The sequence below is a fragment of the Ammodytes marinus genome, assembly GCF_949987685.1.
Source record: "Ammodytes marinus genome assembly, chromosome: 3".
NCBI lineage: Eukaryota > Metazoa > Chordata > Actinopteri > Uranoscopiformes > Ammodytidae > Ammodytes > Ammodytes marinus.
In genome coordinates, this window is record NC_137232.1 from 30,055,688 (window position 1) to 30,074,797 (window position 19,110).

The 19,110-nt window shown below is 43.0% G+C and overlaps 1 protein-coding gene across 2 annotated transcripts in view; it reads left to right on the forward strand.

The window, feature by feature from the left end:
• Window positions 1-1,358: 1,358 nt before the first annotated feature.
• kcnab1a (potassium voltage-gated channel subfamily A regulatory beta subunit 1a) overlaps window positions 1,359-19,110 on the forward strand; it is a gene marked incomplete at its 5' end in the record, with an annotated part of 94,562 nt that continues 76,810 nt past the window's right edge. Inside the window, one exon of one of the 2 annotated variants that reach the window (XM_080025139.1) lies at window positions 1,359-1,630. In XM_080025139.1, the coding sequence (XP_079881265.1) occupies window positions 1,359-1,630 (272 nt within the window). Of the gene's footprint in view, window positions 1,631-8,897; window positions 9,161-19,110 lie in introns of those variants that run through there. The other variant, XM_080025140.1, reaches the window with a different exon arrangement.

Consider the following 19,110-nt stretch of genomic DNA (forward strand, 5'->3'; position numbering starts at 1 on the left):
TCCCCTCCCTCGTCCCCACAACACCACATTAATGCACTGCGGTCTTCAAACAGCGAGTTATCTAGCATCATCTCAGATAAGTAAGTGTGATAAAACATGATAAAAACCATCAAAACAGACATTGAGAAGAATTTTTACCTGCTCTGCCATTGTAGGCACATAAACATTCACCCATCTGTCGCTCTGTGCGTGCACCGGCAGTGAGACGGTTGCCGGTTTGTAGCGTTCCCGAAAAGTTTATTTGCCGATTACATGCAGAGCGGGTGACTGAGAGATCGGCTTTATGAAACGCGCACACTATGTAAGTGATCACTGTATGAATAAAGAGCGATTTAACACTTATATTAACATAAATAAATCGCTTACTTCACCTTTAACATACTGTGTGTCAGTGCTCACATACTTTGACGTGTGTTGCAGCCAGACGTCTATGTTACATTGTTATGCCTGGCAGGCAGAGGTGTAAAGTTTTGTCTCTCTACCACCAGTCTGCAGTCTTCAGACCTAAGGAATGGTGTTAAGACTCTGAGACTCTGAAATGTTTCTAGGAGGCGTGTAAATATAGAGTTGTCCCTGTTACCAACCCTGAAGATAAAAAGAAACCTTAATGCGTGTGCCAGTGTACGTCTGCTGTGTGTTAATCACTGGTAATAGCTCTGCTTCAAACCATTTCCATTATGTTGTTTGCCTACTTACATCCACATTCAAATTGATTTTTTGTAATCAATTTCACCTTACTTTACATTTTGTTTTTCAATGTGCATTATACAGTATGTCTGTGCTCACTCGTACGAATTGTCTGTGTATTTCTATAATTTTATTAGGACGTAACTGTGTACCACCATTGTGTATGCTGTGTGAGCGTGTGTGAGCGTGTATTCATTGTCGCCACCCTGGCAAGTTTGGCTCCCTCCTTTTAGGCCAGGGCAGGCAGTGACGAGACAAGGGAAACCAGGATCCTGTTTCATGCTGGTTGAGGCTATAAGAGAGCAGAGAGCACGCTGCACGGGCAAAACAGACAGACAGACACAGAGAGAGACAGACAGACACACAGAAAGAGAGAAAGAGGAGACAAAGAAACTGCAAGATAAACAGATAGGAGACAGAGCTGAAAAACAAAAGTCAAAAAAGCAAATGTGAAGAGTTTGAGAACTGCAGAAATCGCCCCAAAAAAAGTAGAGGAACAACAGTTTGACGAGCTTGCATTGGACGTCCATCACTCTTCAGTTTTCAGCCAAAAAAAGAGAAAAGAAAATCAAAAGGAAAGAACAAGGACCTGGAAACCCTGAGGCCCCTCCTTCTTCACCTTGCTGTCTGAACTCTGCCCTTGAGGGGAGGGGGGGGCACCCTCTGGGGCCATGCTAGCCGCCCGCGTCGGGGGGCCCAGCGGCGGAATACAGCCGCACCACATGCACCGCAAACAGTCGGTGGCCTCGCTCAGTGGGACCAAAACCCAGCGCAGCAACTCCCAGGATGCAAAGCGCAACTCCACCTCCGGGAAGGGATCAGGGGGGTCGCAGCATCGAAACAAGGCGGCGCTAATCAGGGAGATGGAGACCAACTGGTACCTGAAGATGTTTGGACTGGGCAAAGAGGACACAGTCGCACATATGACTGGCATGCCCTACAGGTCAGTCCAGCCCTGTGAGTGTGTCTGAGTGTGTGTGTGTGTGTGTGTGTTTGAGATAGAGCTTTAGTAGCTTCTATGTGGCCATGCTTCGCTTGACAGTGAGTGAAGGCCTAATATATTGTGCAGCGCTGCTTGTTGGTGCCCGAATGATTGGCTCCACTTGGTAGTGCCACTCCCACTTCCACACACACCCACACCCACCCACACCCACACACACACACACACACACACACACACACACACACACACACACACACACACACACACACACACACACACACACACACACACACACACACACACACACACACACACACACACACACACACACACACACACACACACACACGTGTACACAATATCGCCTTTTTTTTCTTCTCTATTATCGGCTTTTTTTTTTGCTTCTCTACACACAGTAACACTACAATCAGGACATGAACAGTGTGTTAGTACAGTATGTGTGTGCAACAGTAAGTAAGGAATACATGGTGTACGCATGTTTGGTGATTACATTAGTCAAGTATTTTTGGGCTGCACCATCAGCACCACGTGTTGACAAGTGGTTCCCCCTCCTGTCCCTATGATTTCATTTGTGGGCATTGTGTGTCAGAGGAGTCACGCTGCTCCTAACGACCCCCGCCTCAGAGTTGTGTCACCTGATCTGGCCCCTAATGTTAATAGCCAGCATCTGTCTTTCTGCATTAGACTGTGTTGACGTCTCCTAACACCATGGTGACAAAACATATGGAGGCTGGAGGGAGTGTTTTGATTCATCTCTGCGTGACTGGGGGACAGGGAGCATGGAGGGTTTTGTTTTCCGGGGCTTTCCACTTTTGGAAGTTATAGGCTGTCAGTGCAGCTGAAGTGCTGGTGATCTCGTCCTCTCCGTGTTCTCACACATGGATATTTTCATCATTGGGTTACCCCCCCCCCCTGCTCCCACCCCCAGAAGAACTACCACCATTTTTCTCATCATGTCTCCCCTCTCGTCGCCCTACTCTCCTTTCTTACCACTAATCCGTCGGAGTCCCGTTCCAATCATTCAAGCCTAAAGCTCCACATTTATCTGTCTGTATTCCAACCCTTTCCTCTTATCTCCTCTCGTCTATTCTTCCCTCTATCCCTTTACTTCCCAAGCCTCCATGCTGCTTTCAGTTCCATTCACTCTCTCATTTAGGAAAACAAAGCCAAGCAGAGACTGTAGACACGGGTGATCAAGAAACCACGCATTGTGGTGACAAAATGTTAAGGTCTACTCAACATGTATAATAGTAAATTAATTGGCATGAGTGAAAGGGTTAGGGCATTGTACTTAAGATATTTTTTTTGGCAGCAACTTCCATCCGCCACGTGTTTTACATGTATAATAACTGTGCTTCATTGTGTCGTGTGTTCTCTTTTTTTGGCCATTTTTCCCTAGAGGTGGCATTGTGTACACATCAGCTTACAGGAGGTACAGGTGTTACATTATCCTCGTACAAACTTACTCTGTATCTATCTATCTATCTATCTATCTATCTATCTATCTATCTATCTATCTATCTATCTATCTATCTATCTATCTATCTATCTATCTATCTATCTATCTATCTATCTATCTATCTATCTATCTATCTATCTATCTATCTATCTATCTATCTATCTATCTATCTATCTATCTATCTATCTATCTATCTATCTATCTATCTTTAAATATCTAAAATAAATCAAATAAGCAATACAATATAATGTGTCTATCGTCTATCATCACTGTCACTGTGTATCCAATGCGTAGTGAGGAGTTTGTGTATGAGCAGGTGTTTCTGTCGAAATGACCACCTCAGGTCAAATAACTATAAAAACCACAGCATTCCCCCTTAACGTAATACAGTTTTTCTCAGTCGCTTTGGTGCTTTTCTCACATCACTATTAACATTTGCACAGCAGTTAGTGCATTTCTCAAAACAATTAGTGCAAACTTCAAAACCTAGTGGATAACCTGCAAAAGTACGTCACTTGCCCAAAATGGATAGTCTATTCCTCAAAAGCAAGTATTCATGTCAATGAAACTGCCAGAGTCATCAAAATGAGAAGTCTTGACACCATCATTTATGACCAAGATAGTCAAATGGCTTTGTCATGTTTTCATTATGACAGTTTATTCTCTCAGTGTTTTCCAATGCAAAAAAAAGGTCAGTACTCGGTGACACTAAAATGCTCAAGACAGCACTATACACTCTTGTACAGCCATTTGAAAACTACAGTAAAGTTACACATTGCTGTAGTTAGGGGAGTAAGTGAGTACAAGACACTGAATACGTATGTTTCACATTTTTACTGTATATGTACATACATATACTGTACAATTTTGTATGTAATGACTCAAGCAATGAAATGAAGACTATTAGTTTTATTGGGAATTACTATTCAGCATCCATAAGTACAGTTCATTTTGACTGACATGACATAAGCAAATGACAATGTTATAAAACAGCAGAGAATTGTATGAAAGAAACTGATACATGTCCAAAAGCATTTGCAATTTGTTCAGAGGAAGGAGAAATTGCTACTATGATGTGCTCAAATGACTAAAAGTTGCGGAGGTTGAACTAATTGTTATGAGAATTTTAATTCTGATCTGAGAAAAGCACCAAATCAACTGAGAAAAACTGTAAGTACATACGGAATTGAACAGGTTTAAATATAGCATTTGGTCTTGTGGCTTTCTAATGTTATTAAAGAGTTGGCTTGGTTTGGTGCGCACTTCACATGCTCTTTGTTTACAGCCTCACAAATAGATGGTGAAAGCCTCTCAAGGCTTCCCTGACAGATTGACAGGTGCATGTGGAGTGTGTGTATGTGCAACTGTTTTTAATGGGTTGTTTGTCAAAGTATATGATCACCGGGGCTCTGTTATTTTGGAGCCAGTTATGCCTGAAACAACAAGTAACAATTGACTCAGACATAAAAAAAACAGCAGGATGCGAACCTCTCTAAAAGTCGCCTTCACACACACACACACACACACACACACACACACACACACACACACACACACACACACACACACACGCACTCACGCACGCACGCACACACACGCACGCGCGCACACACACACACACACACACACACACACGCACGCACGCACACGCACGCACGCACGCGCACACACACACACACATACACACACACACACACACACACACACACACACTGCCAGCTCTCTCTCTCTCTCTCTCTCTCTCTCTCTCTCTCTCTCTCTCTCTCTCTCTCTCTCTCTCTGTCGTTTGAATCTGAACAATTGCTACGATTTTATTTGCTCTCCAGTGATTCTGCATAAAAACTGGGGCAGAATATCACCACAGAAATCCCAGGCTTTTAGAACGGAGCTCAAAATAGCCTTTGATTGTCCCCCCCTCAAATATATTTTTTATCTGCCACCAATGAATGTAATGCAAATGTGTCTTTCAGTATTTAAACCATTCATTTTCTTAGTTATCTGTATGCAGTTATTAATCATGTGCCCTAAATAACTCCTTACCGTAATGCTGCAAACAATTCTGAAAGATGCCAACAAGCTAGAAATCATAAATATTTGTATTTGTTTATGCATTTTAACTGACAAACCTAATCTTCTGTCTTTTATGTCTGTTATTGTAATATGATTCATAAAGACCTTGTGCACACAGTTGTTGTCTTTCCCTACAACAGCAAGAAAGCAAGGCAAATTGATTGGTTGTTGGAAAGAGTATCACAGTCAACTGTACCACTGACCCTTATTCTACCAGGTATTGGTTTTATATTCCCTCACACCTTTGGCATCAGAGACAAAGGTGTGGCAACATGATCCCTTACACATGTTCCAATACAACTTGATGGATGGAGCATTGGGATGCTGCCAATATGAGTGTTTTCATTCACAAAGAAGCTTCCACCCCTCAGTAGATTAAAAAGCCTTTCTGAAGTAGCCAAACCACAACATGAAGCTGAATAGTTGTTTTTCTCTTCTGGATTCATCTTCTAAAACGCATTCGCTGATTAAAAGAGCAGTGAGATAAATAGAGGTGCCATGGGCCGGGGCAGCCAAAAAGTTAAAGTTTATTATGCAATGCCAACTTTATTGTCAATATATTTTTCCAAGTCAATGTAACATAATGTTATCATCCTCACACATGCTCTCACCCTTCAGCATTAAGCTGGTTTAGATTTCCATTGATAATAGCAATGGGATGTAGTCGAGAATCTAGGCCAACCGACTGGTGTTGAACTGGAACAGGACAGTACCCCGAGGGCAGGAGGCTGATCATTGGCGTAATTATTGCTCCCATAGATTGAGATGGCCTAGAAAAGAGCTTGCCCATTAAGTAAAAAAAGATGGATATAAGCTAAAATGAAATTAAGAAAAAAATAAGTTTGATACGCTTTACAAGAGGTTACAATTTGAGTCGTCGTATAATTTCATAAAATTCATCAACCAAAAAAGTTATACAATGCTACCCTGCTTTACATGATCTGTTTCTATTCTGTTGTGCACACACTGGGTAATTTTCAGTCATATGCAATCATTATATAGGGATTCACTCGCTGGAAGGAGTGCATGTGGGGGTGGTGGGGGCAAAATGAAAGAGACAGAAAAAGGTGGCTAATTAGTCTCAGGGAACATGAAAATAAAACAGGTGAAATTCTGACAGTAACAGCGAGCGAGTGTGAAGAAGTTTACGTTGTTAGGATGAAAAGTAAAACAAAAAACATTAACCTGTTCTCCGTATGAGGTTCCACTTAGCATTTCCTCCTTGAATCCTCCCTTTTTTTCTATTGCTAAATGACAGTGGGCACAAATAGAGCCACATGTGCAAAAGTCTGAGAGTAACACAGTCTGCATTACTAACATGCATCTGTGAATTTCAGTTCACCTCGCCTCCAAAAGTCACTCAAATCAACAAAACTCGAATGTCTCATAACAAGCTCGCTGGTGCAAAACACTGGCAACATGTTTCAATGAGAAAACACAAATGGACACACACAACACACAGACCTACAAAACACTAGCAACAAGCAGCAAAACAGAAAAGTTGAACTTTTTAAAATCATTTAAGTTTACAGTAAGGTTCACTATATATGCATTAAATGCTGTGTATTGGTAGTCTCCATGTGTATGGATGTGTGTCTATAAATACACCATAAACACACTGTGGGTTGCATAAGCTCTGCTGACATTCCCGCTGCCTGACAGGATCAGTTTTTCCATCCATCTTACCGGACAATGGACACAGCTGCGCCGCTGCCATTCTCCCTACCTCATTCTATGCAAGTGTGTGTGTGTGTGTGTGTTCACAGCGGCTTTTGCATTAAGACCATCAGCTTCAGGCACAGTTTCGTATTCTTTCAGGGGCAGAAACTCTTGTCAGACTAGAATGAAGTATGAAAAAATACACTGTGAGACATTGCAAGCAATTTATTTATGCCATTTCTTGGATTGTGTGGTTTAAGAAACAGCCAAGCAGTCAGTATACCTGGTACCTGCGGGAAGAAAGCAACTTGATCCTGAGGTTTAAGGGTTACCATGATGGATTTATATTGTGATAAAGAGCATCAACAAGTTATTCACAGCTGGTTACAGACATAACAAAAGTGAATTCCTGTTTCCACGGGTCATTATTATTGTTAATGTTGGGCTTTGTTTGTGTGTGCATGTTTATTTTTGGCCAAAGTTGAAAGTGCCAAAATGATTTGTTGGAAGAAAAGAGGTCCAAGTTCAACATCTGTTTGTGTGTGTGTGTGTGTGTGTGTGTGTGTGTGTGTATGTGTGTGTGTGTGTGTGTGTGTGTGTGTGTGTGTGTGTGTGTGTGTGTGTGTGTGTGTGTGTGTGTGTGTGTGTGTGCAGAGTGACGGTGTGTGTCGCAACTCAAATTTCCTGATATGGGAGCATGGCATTCCTTATGATTCCCACAATCCACTGGAGGACCAGACGTGATGTCATTGTAAACTCCCAAGAGGAGGCCAGAGGTGGGAGATTGCATACTGTGTGTGTGTGTGTGTGTGTGTGTGTGTGTGTGTGTGTGTTGAGCTGAAGAGAAAGACAGACACCAAAACAGAAAAAGGATTCCCCCGTTTTTGCTGTTGTTCACTTCAATACGAAAACACTGCCTTCAGACTGCAATTGTGTGCAATTGTGCATCGCACCGGCTCGCCTGTTTGCACGCGCTTGTGTGTGTGTGTGTGTGTGTGTGTGTGTGTGTGTGTGTGTGTGTGTGTGTGTGTATGTGTTAACTTAAGGTGTTTGTTATGGGCAAAACTCCCAGATCTAACTTTGTTTGGAGAGAGTCAGATGCGCAAGGGAGAGCAGGATAAGCAAATGATTAAGAAGAAATATTAAAGGGCTGGGTGAAGGAATAAGTCAGTTAAACAACAAGCATGCACTCATGCGGGAGACATGAATGCTAGATGAGATACAAGAGAGGAATTCGGGAGTAAGTGAGAGAGGGATTTTGAGGAAGGGAACACCGGAGGGATGATGGGGAAAGTGAAAGTGGGAGAGAGGATAAGAGGGAGTTGGAGAGAAAAAACTGTAAAAGGAGGGAGAGAGAGAGAGAGGGAGAGAGGAGGAGGAGGAAAGAGAGGGCGGGAAAAAATGTCCCAGATTCCCATGCTATTAAATAGGGAGCAAAACCAAACTGAGCTTTTAATGTAGACGGGCTGAGCGGGCAGAGTGACAGCAGGAGTGTTTGTTGTGTGGTGGAGAGAGAGAGAGAGAGAGAGAGAGAGAGAGAGAGAGAGAGAGAGAGAGAGAGAGAGAGAGCAGAAAAGAGAGAGGGGGAGATAGTTGTATTTCTGTGTATGTCTCTCTGTCTGTCATGTGTGGCAGAGAACATATGTGGCACATCCTATATGGAGGAGAACATGTGAGGGAAAAGCCTGTTTTTGCCTGTTTGCACAGTACCTGCAGCCAGCAGAATGGAATGGTCTCTAAGTGACATTTTTTCCTGGTTGGATTTACCTTGCATTTCTTCGTTCTCTGGGTTTCTAACGAAGACCAACATGCTTAATGTGGAGCTTCATCCAGAGGAATACTTCCCTTTGTACTTCCAATACTTCCATTTTCTTTGAACTCTAATCACACACTCACACACACAGCGAGTCTGCTCTGCTCCGTAGAGTGCTGCGTGGGCGACGGGGGCCTATACCTGGATTGTACTCTTGAGCGTACATGTTCGTGGGACGGACTCACAGGAGACGGGAGAGACTGAAAGAGAGGATAAGAAGGTGAATAGCAAAGCAGTGGGAAAAGATGTACCTGTACAAGGCAACATGCCCGGACATCCCAAACCCCAAGCAGAAGGGCTCCAAAGTTCAGGCTCAAGGCCCGGGCCAGGGGAAGCTAGGCAGACAGGTGTCAGCGGGCATGGGGCTGCAACCCTACGCTCCTCTGATGTTGTGGACAAGAAACAAACCCAACAGTGTGGCGGAGCTCAAAAAGCTGGAAGAGTTTCTCAACTTCCACTCACTGTCACTGCTGGACACGGTCAAGAGCCAGACAGGCATGCCCTACAGGTAATCTAAACTACTTTGTGTGTGAATTTGTTTTCTAAGGACTCCTTAGTACTCTCTGGGGCTATTGCGGTGCCATGGCAACAACAACAGCAGAACTGCTTAGAGGGATGGATGTTGATGGATGTTTGTTGCTCTGGTAACTTGGGTGGTGGTTGGTTGTGGGGCTCGTAGTTTTTTAATGATGTCATGTTGCTGGTTTACTGGATGTGATGTTCACTCCATTCTTGTTTTATTAAAGATTCAAACTGGAATATGATGTAACAGTGGAGATCTGGGGTGTGAAAAAAGTCTAGAAAGGAAAGTTTTGAACTGGACTCATGGATCAGCACATTCAGCCATGGAGCCCACATACTGCAGCCTTGTCATTTAACCTATTGATCTCAAAGTGAAACCCACCAGCTGACCCGCCCTCACTGTCACTCACACACTCAACACCAACTCTGATTCGATCGTTTCACCTATGTTTTGAACAAGTTGACAGGTAAACAAAAAGTGAGGAAAGTGGGCTTATTCTAAAAAGTGCTGTCATTTTATAATGTGACACATACATTCATACAGTCAAAGGCTGGACGTATTGTTTGAATACATCATCATCTCAACAAAATGCATGAAGCCCAAAACATATACATGAATACAAATGTTTTTTTTCATGCATGTTTAAAATGTATAGACATACTGTCATGGTCTGTCTTTGTCTTGTCTTGTTTTGGTGTTCCCCGTGTTTCCTGTTTTATTTTGGTATGTCTGTCTTGTTCCTCCCCATGTCCTGTCAAGTGTGATTGCTGCTCCCTCCCCTAATGTGTGGCACCTGTCCCTCGTTGTCTACCCTGTCTTGTGTCTAGTATATATACTCCTTGTGTTCCTTTGTTCCTTGTCTGTACATTATAGTTTGTCAGTGTCGGTGAGTCTTTGTCTTGTGTGTTCCCGCTGTTCCTTGTTTCATGTGCTCCTGGACTTTGTTTTACTTTTTGCCTGTTGGTGTTTTTTGGTTGCCTTTTTGAGCTGATAAATCACCTTATTTGATACGTCTTGCATTTGGGTCATGCTTTCCTGCCTGCCTGTCTGCCACACCGTAACAGAATGTACAGACCTGAAATGGGCCCAGTAGACACTCTTTTTTACCGTGAGTTGGAAGACATGCTATTTTATTTTATCAGTGCCATGGACGGCTGGGAGAACATTCCCAGCAGGAGAACATTCCCAGCAGGAAGGAGCAGGTGCAGGTGTTGGGGCGTATATACAAAGCTGTCGCTGCTAAGCCCAAGTTGGAGGGCGCCTTACCCAAGTGGGCATTCGAGCTTCTCAACCCCACAGTTTTTTGGCCTGAGAGCTATATGCCACTGCCACCGGATTTTTGCGACCGTCCTAAGCCTCCATGCTCCAGCCTCCAGCCACTGCCCCCGGTTTCCTGCTTCCAGCCCCCGGACCCCAGCTACCAGCCTCCTCCTGCCTTAAGGACTATCAGAGTGGGGGTGGTGAGTTTGGATTGCCATCCATTTTCTCAATGCTCTCCAGCTCCCGAGTTGCCCTCGGCCTCCAGCAGCAAGCTCCAGTCCCCGGCCTCCAGCAGCAAGCTCCAGCCCCCGGTCTCCTGCAACCAGCATGCTAGCTACAAACCCCTGCACGCAAGCTACCAACCCGAGCATGCTAGCTACCAACCCCTGCACGCTAGCTACCAACCCGAGCATGCTAGCTACCAACCCGAGCATGCTAGCTACCCGCCCCAGCATGCTAGCTACCAGCCCAAGCAACCTCAAGAGCCCCAGCATGCTAGCTACCAGCCCCAGCATGCTAGCAGCCAGCTCCTGAAGGAACCAAAGCAACCACAAGAACACTGTCTAGTTCCTGAGCCCACTCCTCACTTTTCGTGAGGGAACCCGCCTGCCAGGAGAGGCCTGCTTTATTCGTCTTCCTGAGGGGGACTGCCCCCTGCTCCTGCCCGAGGGGGACCGTCCTCCGTTCCTGTCCGAGGGGTCTCCTCCTCCGTTGCCGCCTGAGGGGTCTCGCCCCCTGCTCGAAGGGTTTTGCCCCCAGTGCCTGCCCATGGGGTCCGCCCGTTTGTTTCCCTCCTCCTGGCTCCCCTCCACCCACCCTGTTTGGGTTTGACTTTTTTTCTTCCAGTGTGTGGTCGCCTGGAAGTTGACCTTTTTTTGGGGGGGGGGGGGGGGGGGGTACTGTCATGGTCTGTCTTTGTCTTGTCTTGGTGTTTCCTGTTTTATTTTGGTATGTCTGTCTTGTTCCTCCCCATGTCCTGTCAAGTGTGATTGCTGCTCCATCCCCTAATGTGTGGCACCTGTCCCTCGTTGTCTACCCTGTCTTGTGTCTAGTATATATACTCCTTGTGTTCCTTTGTTCCTTGTCTGTACATTATGGTTTGTCAGTGTCGGTGAGTCTTTGTCTTGTGTGTTCCCTCTGTTCCTTGTTTCATGTGCTCCTGGACTTTGTTTTACTTTTTGCTTGTTGGTGTTTTTTGGTTGCCTTTTTGAGCTAATAAATCACCTTATTTGATACGTCTTGCATTTGGGTCCTGCCTGCCTGTCTGCCACACCGTAACACATACAGCACACAGAAAATATGGATTGAATCGCCCATGTTAGATGAAATGTGTTTTTTTTTTTCCTTTAAATCCGCAGTTTTTTTTACGTAGTTTTTCTTTTGGTTTTCTCGTCTGTGACAAAGCGTCATGTTGAGTGAGTGATTGTGGATCGCTGCTAAGCCCTCAGGCAGGAAAACAGCATGTGGCCGCTGTAGACTTCATTGTGCTGTCGTTTCCAGAGGAGAGGAAAATGAAAAGAATGATCCCGAATAAAGCACTTATCCCAGAGACCTTCGGTTTGCGCTTGTAGCTGTACCTGTACATGAAAGACTTCACACATTCACTGCTATCCTCTGCCAGCATGGGGAGACAACACAAAAACATTTTCTCCAGAAATCCAAACAATCCAAATATACCTGTTAAAATGTTTTAACATATAATGATCTGCACAGGGTTTCTTAGAAAGGAGTTGTCCCTTTGTGTTTTATATTTGGATAGGCCGCTGGCTTAACATGAATTCCATGAACTGTATTTTGGTCATTTGAACATCCCATTTGTTCTCATCACAGATCCTGTGCCTATATTCTGCAAACATAAGCTATTCAATACAATAATAACATGACCTATGCTTGGTCGTATCCCTGTTGGATCAACCTGGCTATGGGAGCTCATATGGCCATGTGCTGCTGGCATTTCGCCCTGGGACCTTGCCATATGTGTGTACATGGGCCTGTGTGTGTGTGTGTAAGTGTGTTTGAAGGTTTGTGATCATTGCCTTGGTAATCTAATAAAACAACTGTCTGTCCACTTCCTTTTCCGGGTCAGTGTGTATCAGTGTTCTGGACATTCCTTCTACACAGTCACACCCACCGTAAAGAAAACAGAACGTAAACAAATAAAGGAAAAATTGGCTTATGTCACCTCATCATAGGCTGTTATGACAGTTCCCCCACAGAGTGCTTTTCATTTTGCTACTGAATGCTTCATAGGAATCTTAAAAGGTCAAACTATACAGTATATCCAGTTTTTCTCAACAAAACCATTGGATTAATGCCTTTTTTTACAATCTAACCCTGTGTCACTCAAACTACACTCAACAAAAATATAAATGCAACACTTTTGTTTTTGCTCCCATTTTTCATGAGATGGACTTAAAGATCTAAAATTCATTCCAGATACACAATTGTACCATTTCTCTCAAACATTGTTCACAAATCTGTCTAAATGTGTGATAGTGAGCACTTCTGCTTTGCTGAGATAATCCATCCCACCTCACAGGTGTGCCACATCAAGATGCTGATCTGACATCATGATTAGTGCACAGGTGTGCCTTCGACTGTCCACAATAAAAGGCCACTCTGAAATGTGCATTTTTTTGCTTTATTGGGGGTCTGGGGACTCAGAACCAGTCAGTATCTGGTGTGACCACCATTTGCCTCATGCAGTGCAACACATCTTCTTCGCATAGAGTTTATCAGATAAAAAAATCAATTGTGGCCTGTGGAATGTTGGTCCACTCCTCTTCAATGGCTGTGCGAAGTTGCTGGAGACGGCTTATGGTGGAGAAATGAACATTCAATGCACGAGCAACAGATCTGGTTGACATTCCTGCTGTCAGCATGCCAATTGCACGCTCCCTCAATGCTTGTGGCATCTGTGGCATTTTGCTATGAGACAAAACTGCACATTTCAGGGTGGCCTTTTATTGTGGACAGTCGAAGGCACACCTATGCACTAATCATGATGTCAGATCAGCATCTTGATGTGGCACACCTGTGAGGTGGGATGGATTATCTCAGCAAAGCAGAAGTGCTCACTATCACACATTTAGACAGATTTGTGAACAATGTTTGAGAGAAATGGTACAATTGTGTATCTGGAATGAATTTTAGATCTTTAAGTCCATCTCATGAAAAATGGGAGCAAAAACAAAAGTGTTGCATTTATATTTTTGTTGAGTGTACAAGCCTGATGATAGTGTGTGTTTTCACTTGAGGAGGAGAGCATGTGTGTGTGTGTGTGTTTGTGAGTCAGCAACTGCTGCTTCCAATGTGCACATGTTCACTCTGTCGTTAATGGGCATCTTGAACATGGTGGCCGTGTTGACAAATCAGGAGATTATCCAGTCAATATTTCCTCTGTGCAAATGTAGTGAATGTTAACGCTACTTATCTAGTCCGGGCCATGTGGCACAATGTGAGTGAATGGGACACTTAGTCCCAGAGAGAAAATAAAAGTATTTACAAACTGACAGTCAGCCAGTGGACATGCTGCTCCTGAACGCCTCAGTGCTGAATGAACATCCGGCACAGGCTCACTCTTGTGCTCTGTCAGTGTCAGTCTAGTCTTCTTGTATTGTATTTAAGAGGGTACAGCTGTAACAGTATGTTCTTAAGGTTTTCATCATTCTTTTTTTATTTTAAAACACTGCTTTAGGCCATTGCAGTGTGGCAATACCTCCATGGTGCCCTGTAACTGTACTATTTGTTATAGTGTAGTGCTTGAAACATGCTTTGGTGAAATAGTGGTGTTTCATTTAAGCTGGTGCTAGCTGCTTCAGGACAGGAAATAAGTGTCCATGTTTTTATGTGGGAAACTAAATGGTTATCAAGCTGAAAAATAATTGTTCCATCAAACTTTGCCGAAAAACAAAAAGCATTAATCTAGTACATCCCCTTTTAACCTAAATGCCAAAGTAGCCATGGATATAATCACACTGCTGATGTTTGATTACACACACTGAATTAAAGCAGAGAATTTAATCAGCCTAATGGGGAAACAGATTAATCAAAAGCCCCGATTTTATTGGATACAAAACAGGGAATGCTGGGAGAGACAGTGAGGGGAGGGGGCTTCAGAGGTTAGAGTGTCACATTATGAAGAATATTTCATGTGCTCATGGGTCTATCAGTGTGTGTGTGTGTGTGTGTGTGTGTGTGTGTGTGTGCACAATCTGGATGTTCTGTCAGCCCATCTGATTAGATGAGCTTCCCCAGTTGATTGGTTCGGGGTGTGAAGGTGAAAGAGTTACAGGATCCCCACAGTTGTTTCTCTACTCCTCTGTCACTCACTTTTCTTTTTGAGTGAGATGTGATTTCAAGACATGTTATGCTGGACTAGTTCTGTGCTCCACATTACTTTAAGGCAAGAAAAAGAAAATCAGAACATAATATCACCAGAGCTGCTGTGTTTTTAGCACAACTTTGAGATACAGCAAACAGCAAATGTTTACTGACTACAGCCAGTCAGAGTAACGGCTCCGTCTTCTCTCTTGACTGGAGGCACGTGTTCAGTGAAAGTGTTTAGAGTCTGGCATCGGCCTATGTAAGGAGAAGAAGTCCAGGCAGGCTACTTTACTAATTGTGTTGCCTGACAGACAGGAACAGCAAGAGTGGGGAATTGGTGGAGAGTGAGTGGTGGAGACAGGGGAGGGTTGAAGAGAGAGGAACAAATCTCAAATACAAAAAAAAGTTGAAAATTAAAATATGAAATTTGATAAACTACTGTATAGGCTATATATTTTATATAGGCCTATTTTATTTTTTATTACCATAACCTTAAATAAGCATGTGGCTAAGTGCAGGAATGTATTTTACCCACTGCGTATTGTATTGTTGATTTTCTCATTATGTGAAATAGGTTGTGTGTGTGTGTCAGTCTGGATTCTTAATCAGAGCCTAATGAAGTTTGTAACCCATCGACACCAGACAAGTAGTGAGTGAAATTGTGCACTCAACCAGCGTTTCTTAGGTTACGCACACGCACACGCACACGCACACGCACACGCACACGCACACGCACACGCACACGCACACGCACACACACACACACACACACACACACACACACACACACACACACACACACACACACACAATCAGGACTCAGACAAACGCATACACATGCAGTTAGATGCATCAAGTCTCATCTTTTATTCATCTTGGAAAACAAGTGAATATTTAACTTGGGCGCTGGTATCCTCACTAAATACTTAATTGGTCAGGCGGCCACAAAAACGTTACTGTGATGTGGAGACATTTGACCATTTCCATAAATATCACTACAAACTAGCTTTTTTTTAATGATGTTAATTCATTTTAGTGCAGCTTCAATAGGCACATCTATTGTGTGTGTTTGTTTGATTGCATTCCTCTTAGCTCTTACCATCATCAACGTTGATATTTTGATCATATTGAAAGTGCGTCACTGTGACAGAAGGGCTCAAACAATATTACAAAGTAACACGTTTTTTATTTATTTATGTAAAACTCTTTTGTTGCTAATCTTTGGGCTGTATTTAAGTGAGGCAGTGTAGCTACCTGTTTCAAAGCCTTTTAAAGCTACTCAAAGCTTTGTAAGTGTTACACTGTAGTAGGCTTTACACAGAAGGCATTAAACCGACCAAGATCCTGTGACACCTTCCGCTAAGAACCTCTCATGTTATAATTGACTTTGGAAAGAGAGAAAGAGAGAACAAGAGCACCTCAATTTGTAATTAAAAGATTGGGAAATCCCTCTAACCAGGGGTTATATGGTACAGGGATTACGTTACAAGCTATTAAAGCAGCACACCTCAGGGGACTTTAATTCTTTATTGGTTGATTCTAAAGTCCAAGTCAAAGACTATACCATGAAACTGCCCGGGTTTTCCCCTCGAAATGCAGTTCTCTGCATAGCTTTATTTAATTGCTCATTCAAGACTCTACAACTTCTTGTAGCTGGTGATCTTTTTCACAGGTTAAAGAAGGGTCCCTCTGAACTATCATTGGTGGTAAATATCAGTGAAAAAAGATTCTGCAGCCTTTGGAAAAAAGACCAAACATCAGGCAAATTTTTAGTCAAGCGCAGATCCAATAATTAGCAGCATTGAATAATTATCAAGTATTACTTCGTCAGATGTCACTAATAACTGCCAGACTGTGAATGGAAAACACTCAAGTTATGGGAATCAAGAAACATTACCTAGTTTTCTAGTATTGTTACGTTCGTTTTGTAAATATTGCTGGGCAGCAGTGTTAGAGGATGAAGCATCCCAAGATCATGAATGAATAAATAAATAAAACCTACCTATCATTATCCCAGTATCAGGTGCAGTGGAAAATGTTCTGACATGGACCACTCATAGGCAGACTGGCATCTTCAAATACAGTCTCATCTCTCCGTCTCATAATTTGTCTCAGGTTAGATGTTTTGTGTAATTGTCTTCAGTTTTTTCTGATATAGGCCTACTGCAGGACTGTTACATTAGTTTTACCAAATGGTGCCTAATAATCTGGCACATGTGCTCTTCTATAACATGACCAATTCTCTGAATATCCAAATGAATCTAGGCTATAATATTAATTAGCCAACACAATTATCAGTTGTCAGTTAGCAATTCTAATGCTTAATATCTCCTAAGGATCTGCTAGCTGTCTGTTGGCCTACTGAGTGTGCTTGCTGAAAAAGAAAAGATTCCGGTGCAAATTGCTAGGTTGACCCCCCTTGTTTACATACACTTTGTTTACATACCATTTTTTTTTCTTCCAGCACACAAACAGTAGGAACAGGTAGCAGAGATATTCACTGATTTTGACTTTGACTTTTTTGATTATTTCTTGCATTTTATTAGACAGTTTGGAGAGACAGAGATGACCGGGCATAGAGGGGGATGACATGCAGAGATCGACCAGGGGTAGGATTGAACCCATGTCAGCTGCACTGAGAAATGAGCCTCTAGGGGGACGCTCTTACCACTTCTACTTTGACAACAATTGCTTTCCAGAATCGCTTACTCTACCTTTAAAACATAATCAATAGGCTTACATATTATATAGTTTTCTGAGCTGTAATTCGAAGTCAGTTATTGAGTGAATCTCTAAAATTAACTGACTAGAATATAATTGAGCCCACTTTAAGATTCCTTCTATAACAATCACAGTAGCATTTGAGATCTACAGTAGCTTGTGGTCATTTGAGAGCATCAGGAAGAGAAGGATGGATGCCTTTAACAAAGGCTCAGACAGAAAGGCTTTAAGTTAAGGACTGTTTAATCAATCTAAGTGATGGATCATTTTGTGCACTGCCTGCTCTCTCTCACTTACACATGGGGTTTTAAATGTCTCATTTCAATAACTTATAAAATGCCTAGAGGCTTACACTATTTGGTTTTTATGTTGGTATTGGTACTCTATTTATAGTCCCGACTCAATGGTCTGTCTAACCATGAGCTTAACCCTAAACATGAACCCAACACAGACGGAAACAATTTGATGCTACGTGCTGAATGTATACTTCTGTTGCCACACTGGTCTTAACAAGTCTATTAGTGGTTCCTAAATGTGACATACAGTGCACTCACCCAGCACTCACTCACTCACACACAGAGATTACGGCATAATAACTAATAAGGGCACGCATGCATGCACACGCACGCACGCACGCACGCACGCACACACACACACACACACACACACACACACACACACACACACACACACACACACACACACACACACACACACACACACACAAATCACTCTAAATCTCAGTCTTTGCTTTTGCGCACACACAAACAGACATGCACAGGCTTCTGGTGTTTCACTTGTGTCAGCAACTGGCCGAGACTGTGTGAATCAATAGGGCATCAGTTTGTCCTATTGACATGCTCATTTAGGAGAGTGGCAGACAGCAGTTAAATACAGTCTAGACAGGCTCACTGCGGTGGATCACCTTCTTAGCTTATCCATCTCTGAAACGGAGTGCAACATTTTTCTTGAAAGTATTTCTGCTCTATCACGCCTGAGAAAGACATAACATGAGACATGATGTTGTCAGAAGTTGGTGAAGTATGTGCTTCAGCCTGTCGATTCACTTTTCCCCTTTTCCCTTCTGTCATTCTTTTTTATTTTAATCAATTTAAGTTCCAATCCACTGGGTACAGGCTGTGAAAATTTGGGCAAAACATTGTCTATGAAGACAAATGATTCATCAATCTCTCTCTTCTTTTTTAAAATGTTTTGTCTCTTGCTATTTGTCCATTATTGACGAGAGCTGATAGGCGGTTATGTAAGACGCAGGGCTCTCCTTCAGTCTCACAGAGGTCGCTTGAGGATAGCGGCCCGGTGGAGCTTCATTACTCTCTCAGCTTCACGTTAAAGAGAGGGAGTCGTGTCCACTTAAACACAGACAAAGGACCACAACTCCTAATGATGGTCTGGGATGTCTGAGCACACATTTGTGTAACTCAATCAGAAATATCCGTACAGGAACTCTGTAATAGGTGTTTGTGTGTGTGTGTGTGTGTGTGTGTGTGTGTGTGTGTGTGTGTGTGTGTGTGTGTAATAAGGATCAGACTTGAGACTGAACCATTTCCTTTTCACCCAGATTTGTCGAGATAAGAGCAGCAGCAGTTAAATACCTAATTTGATTGCGT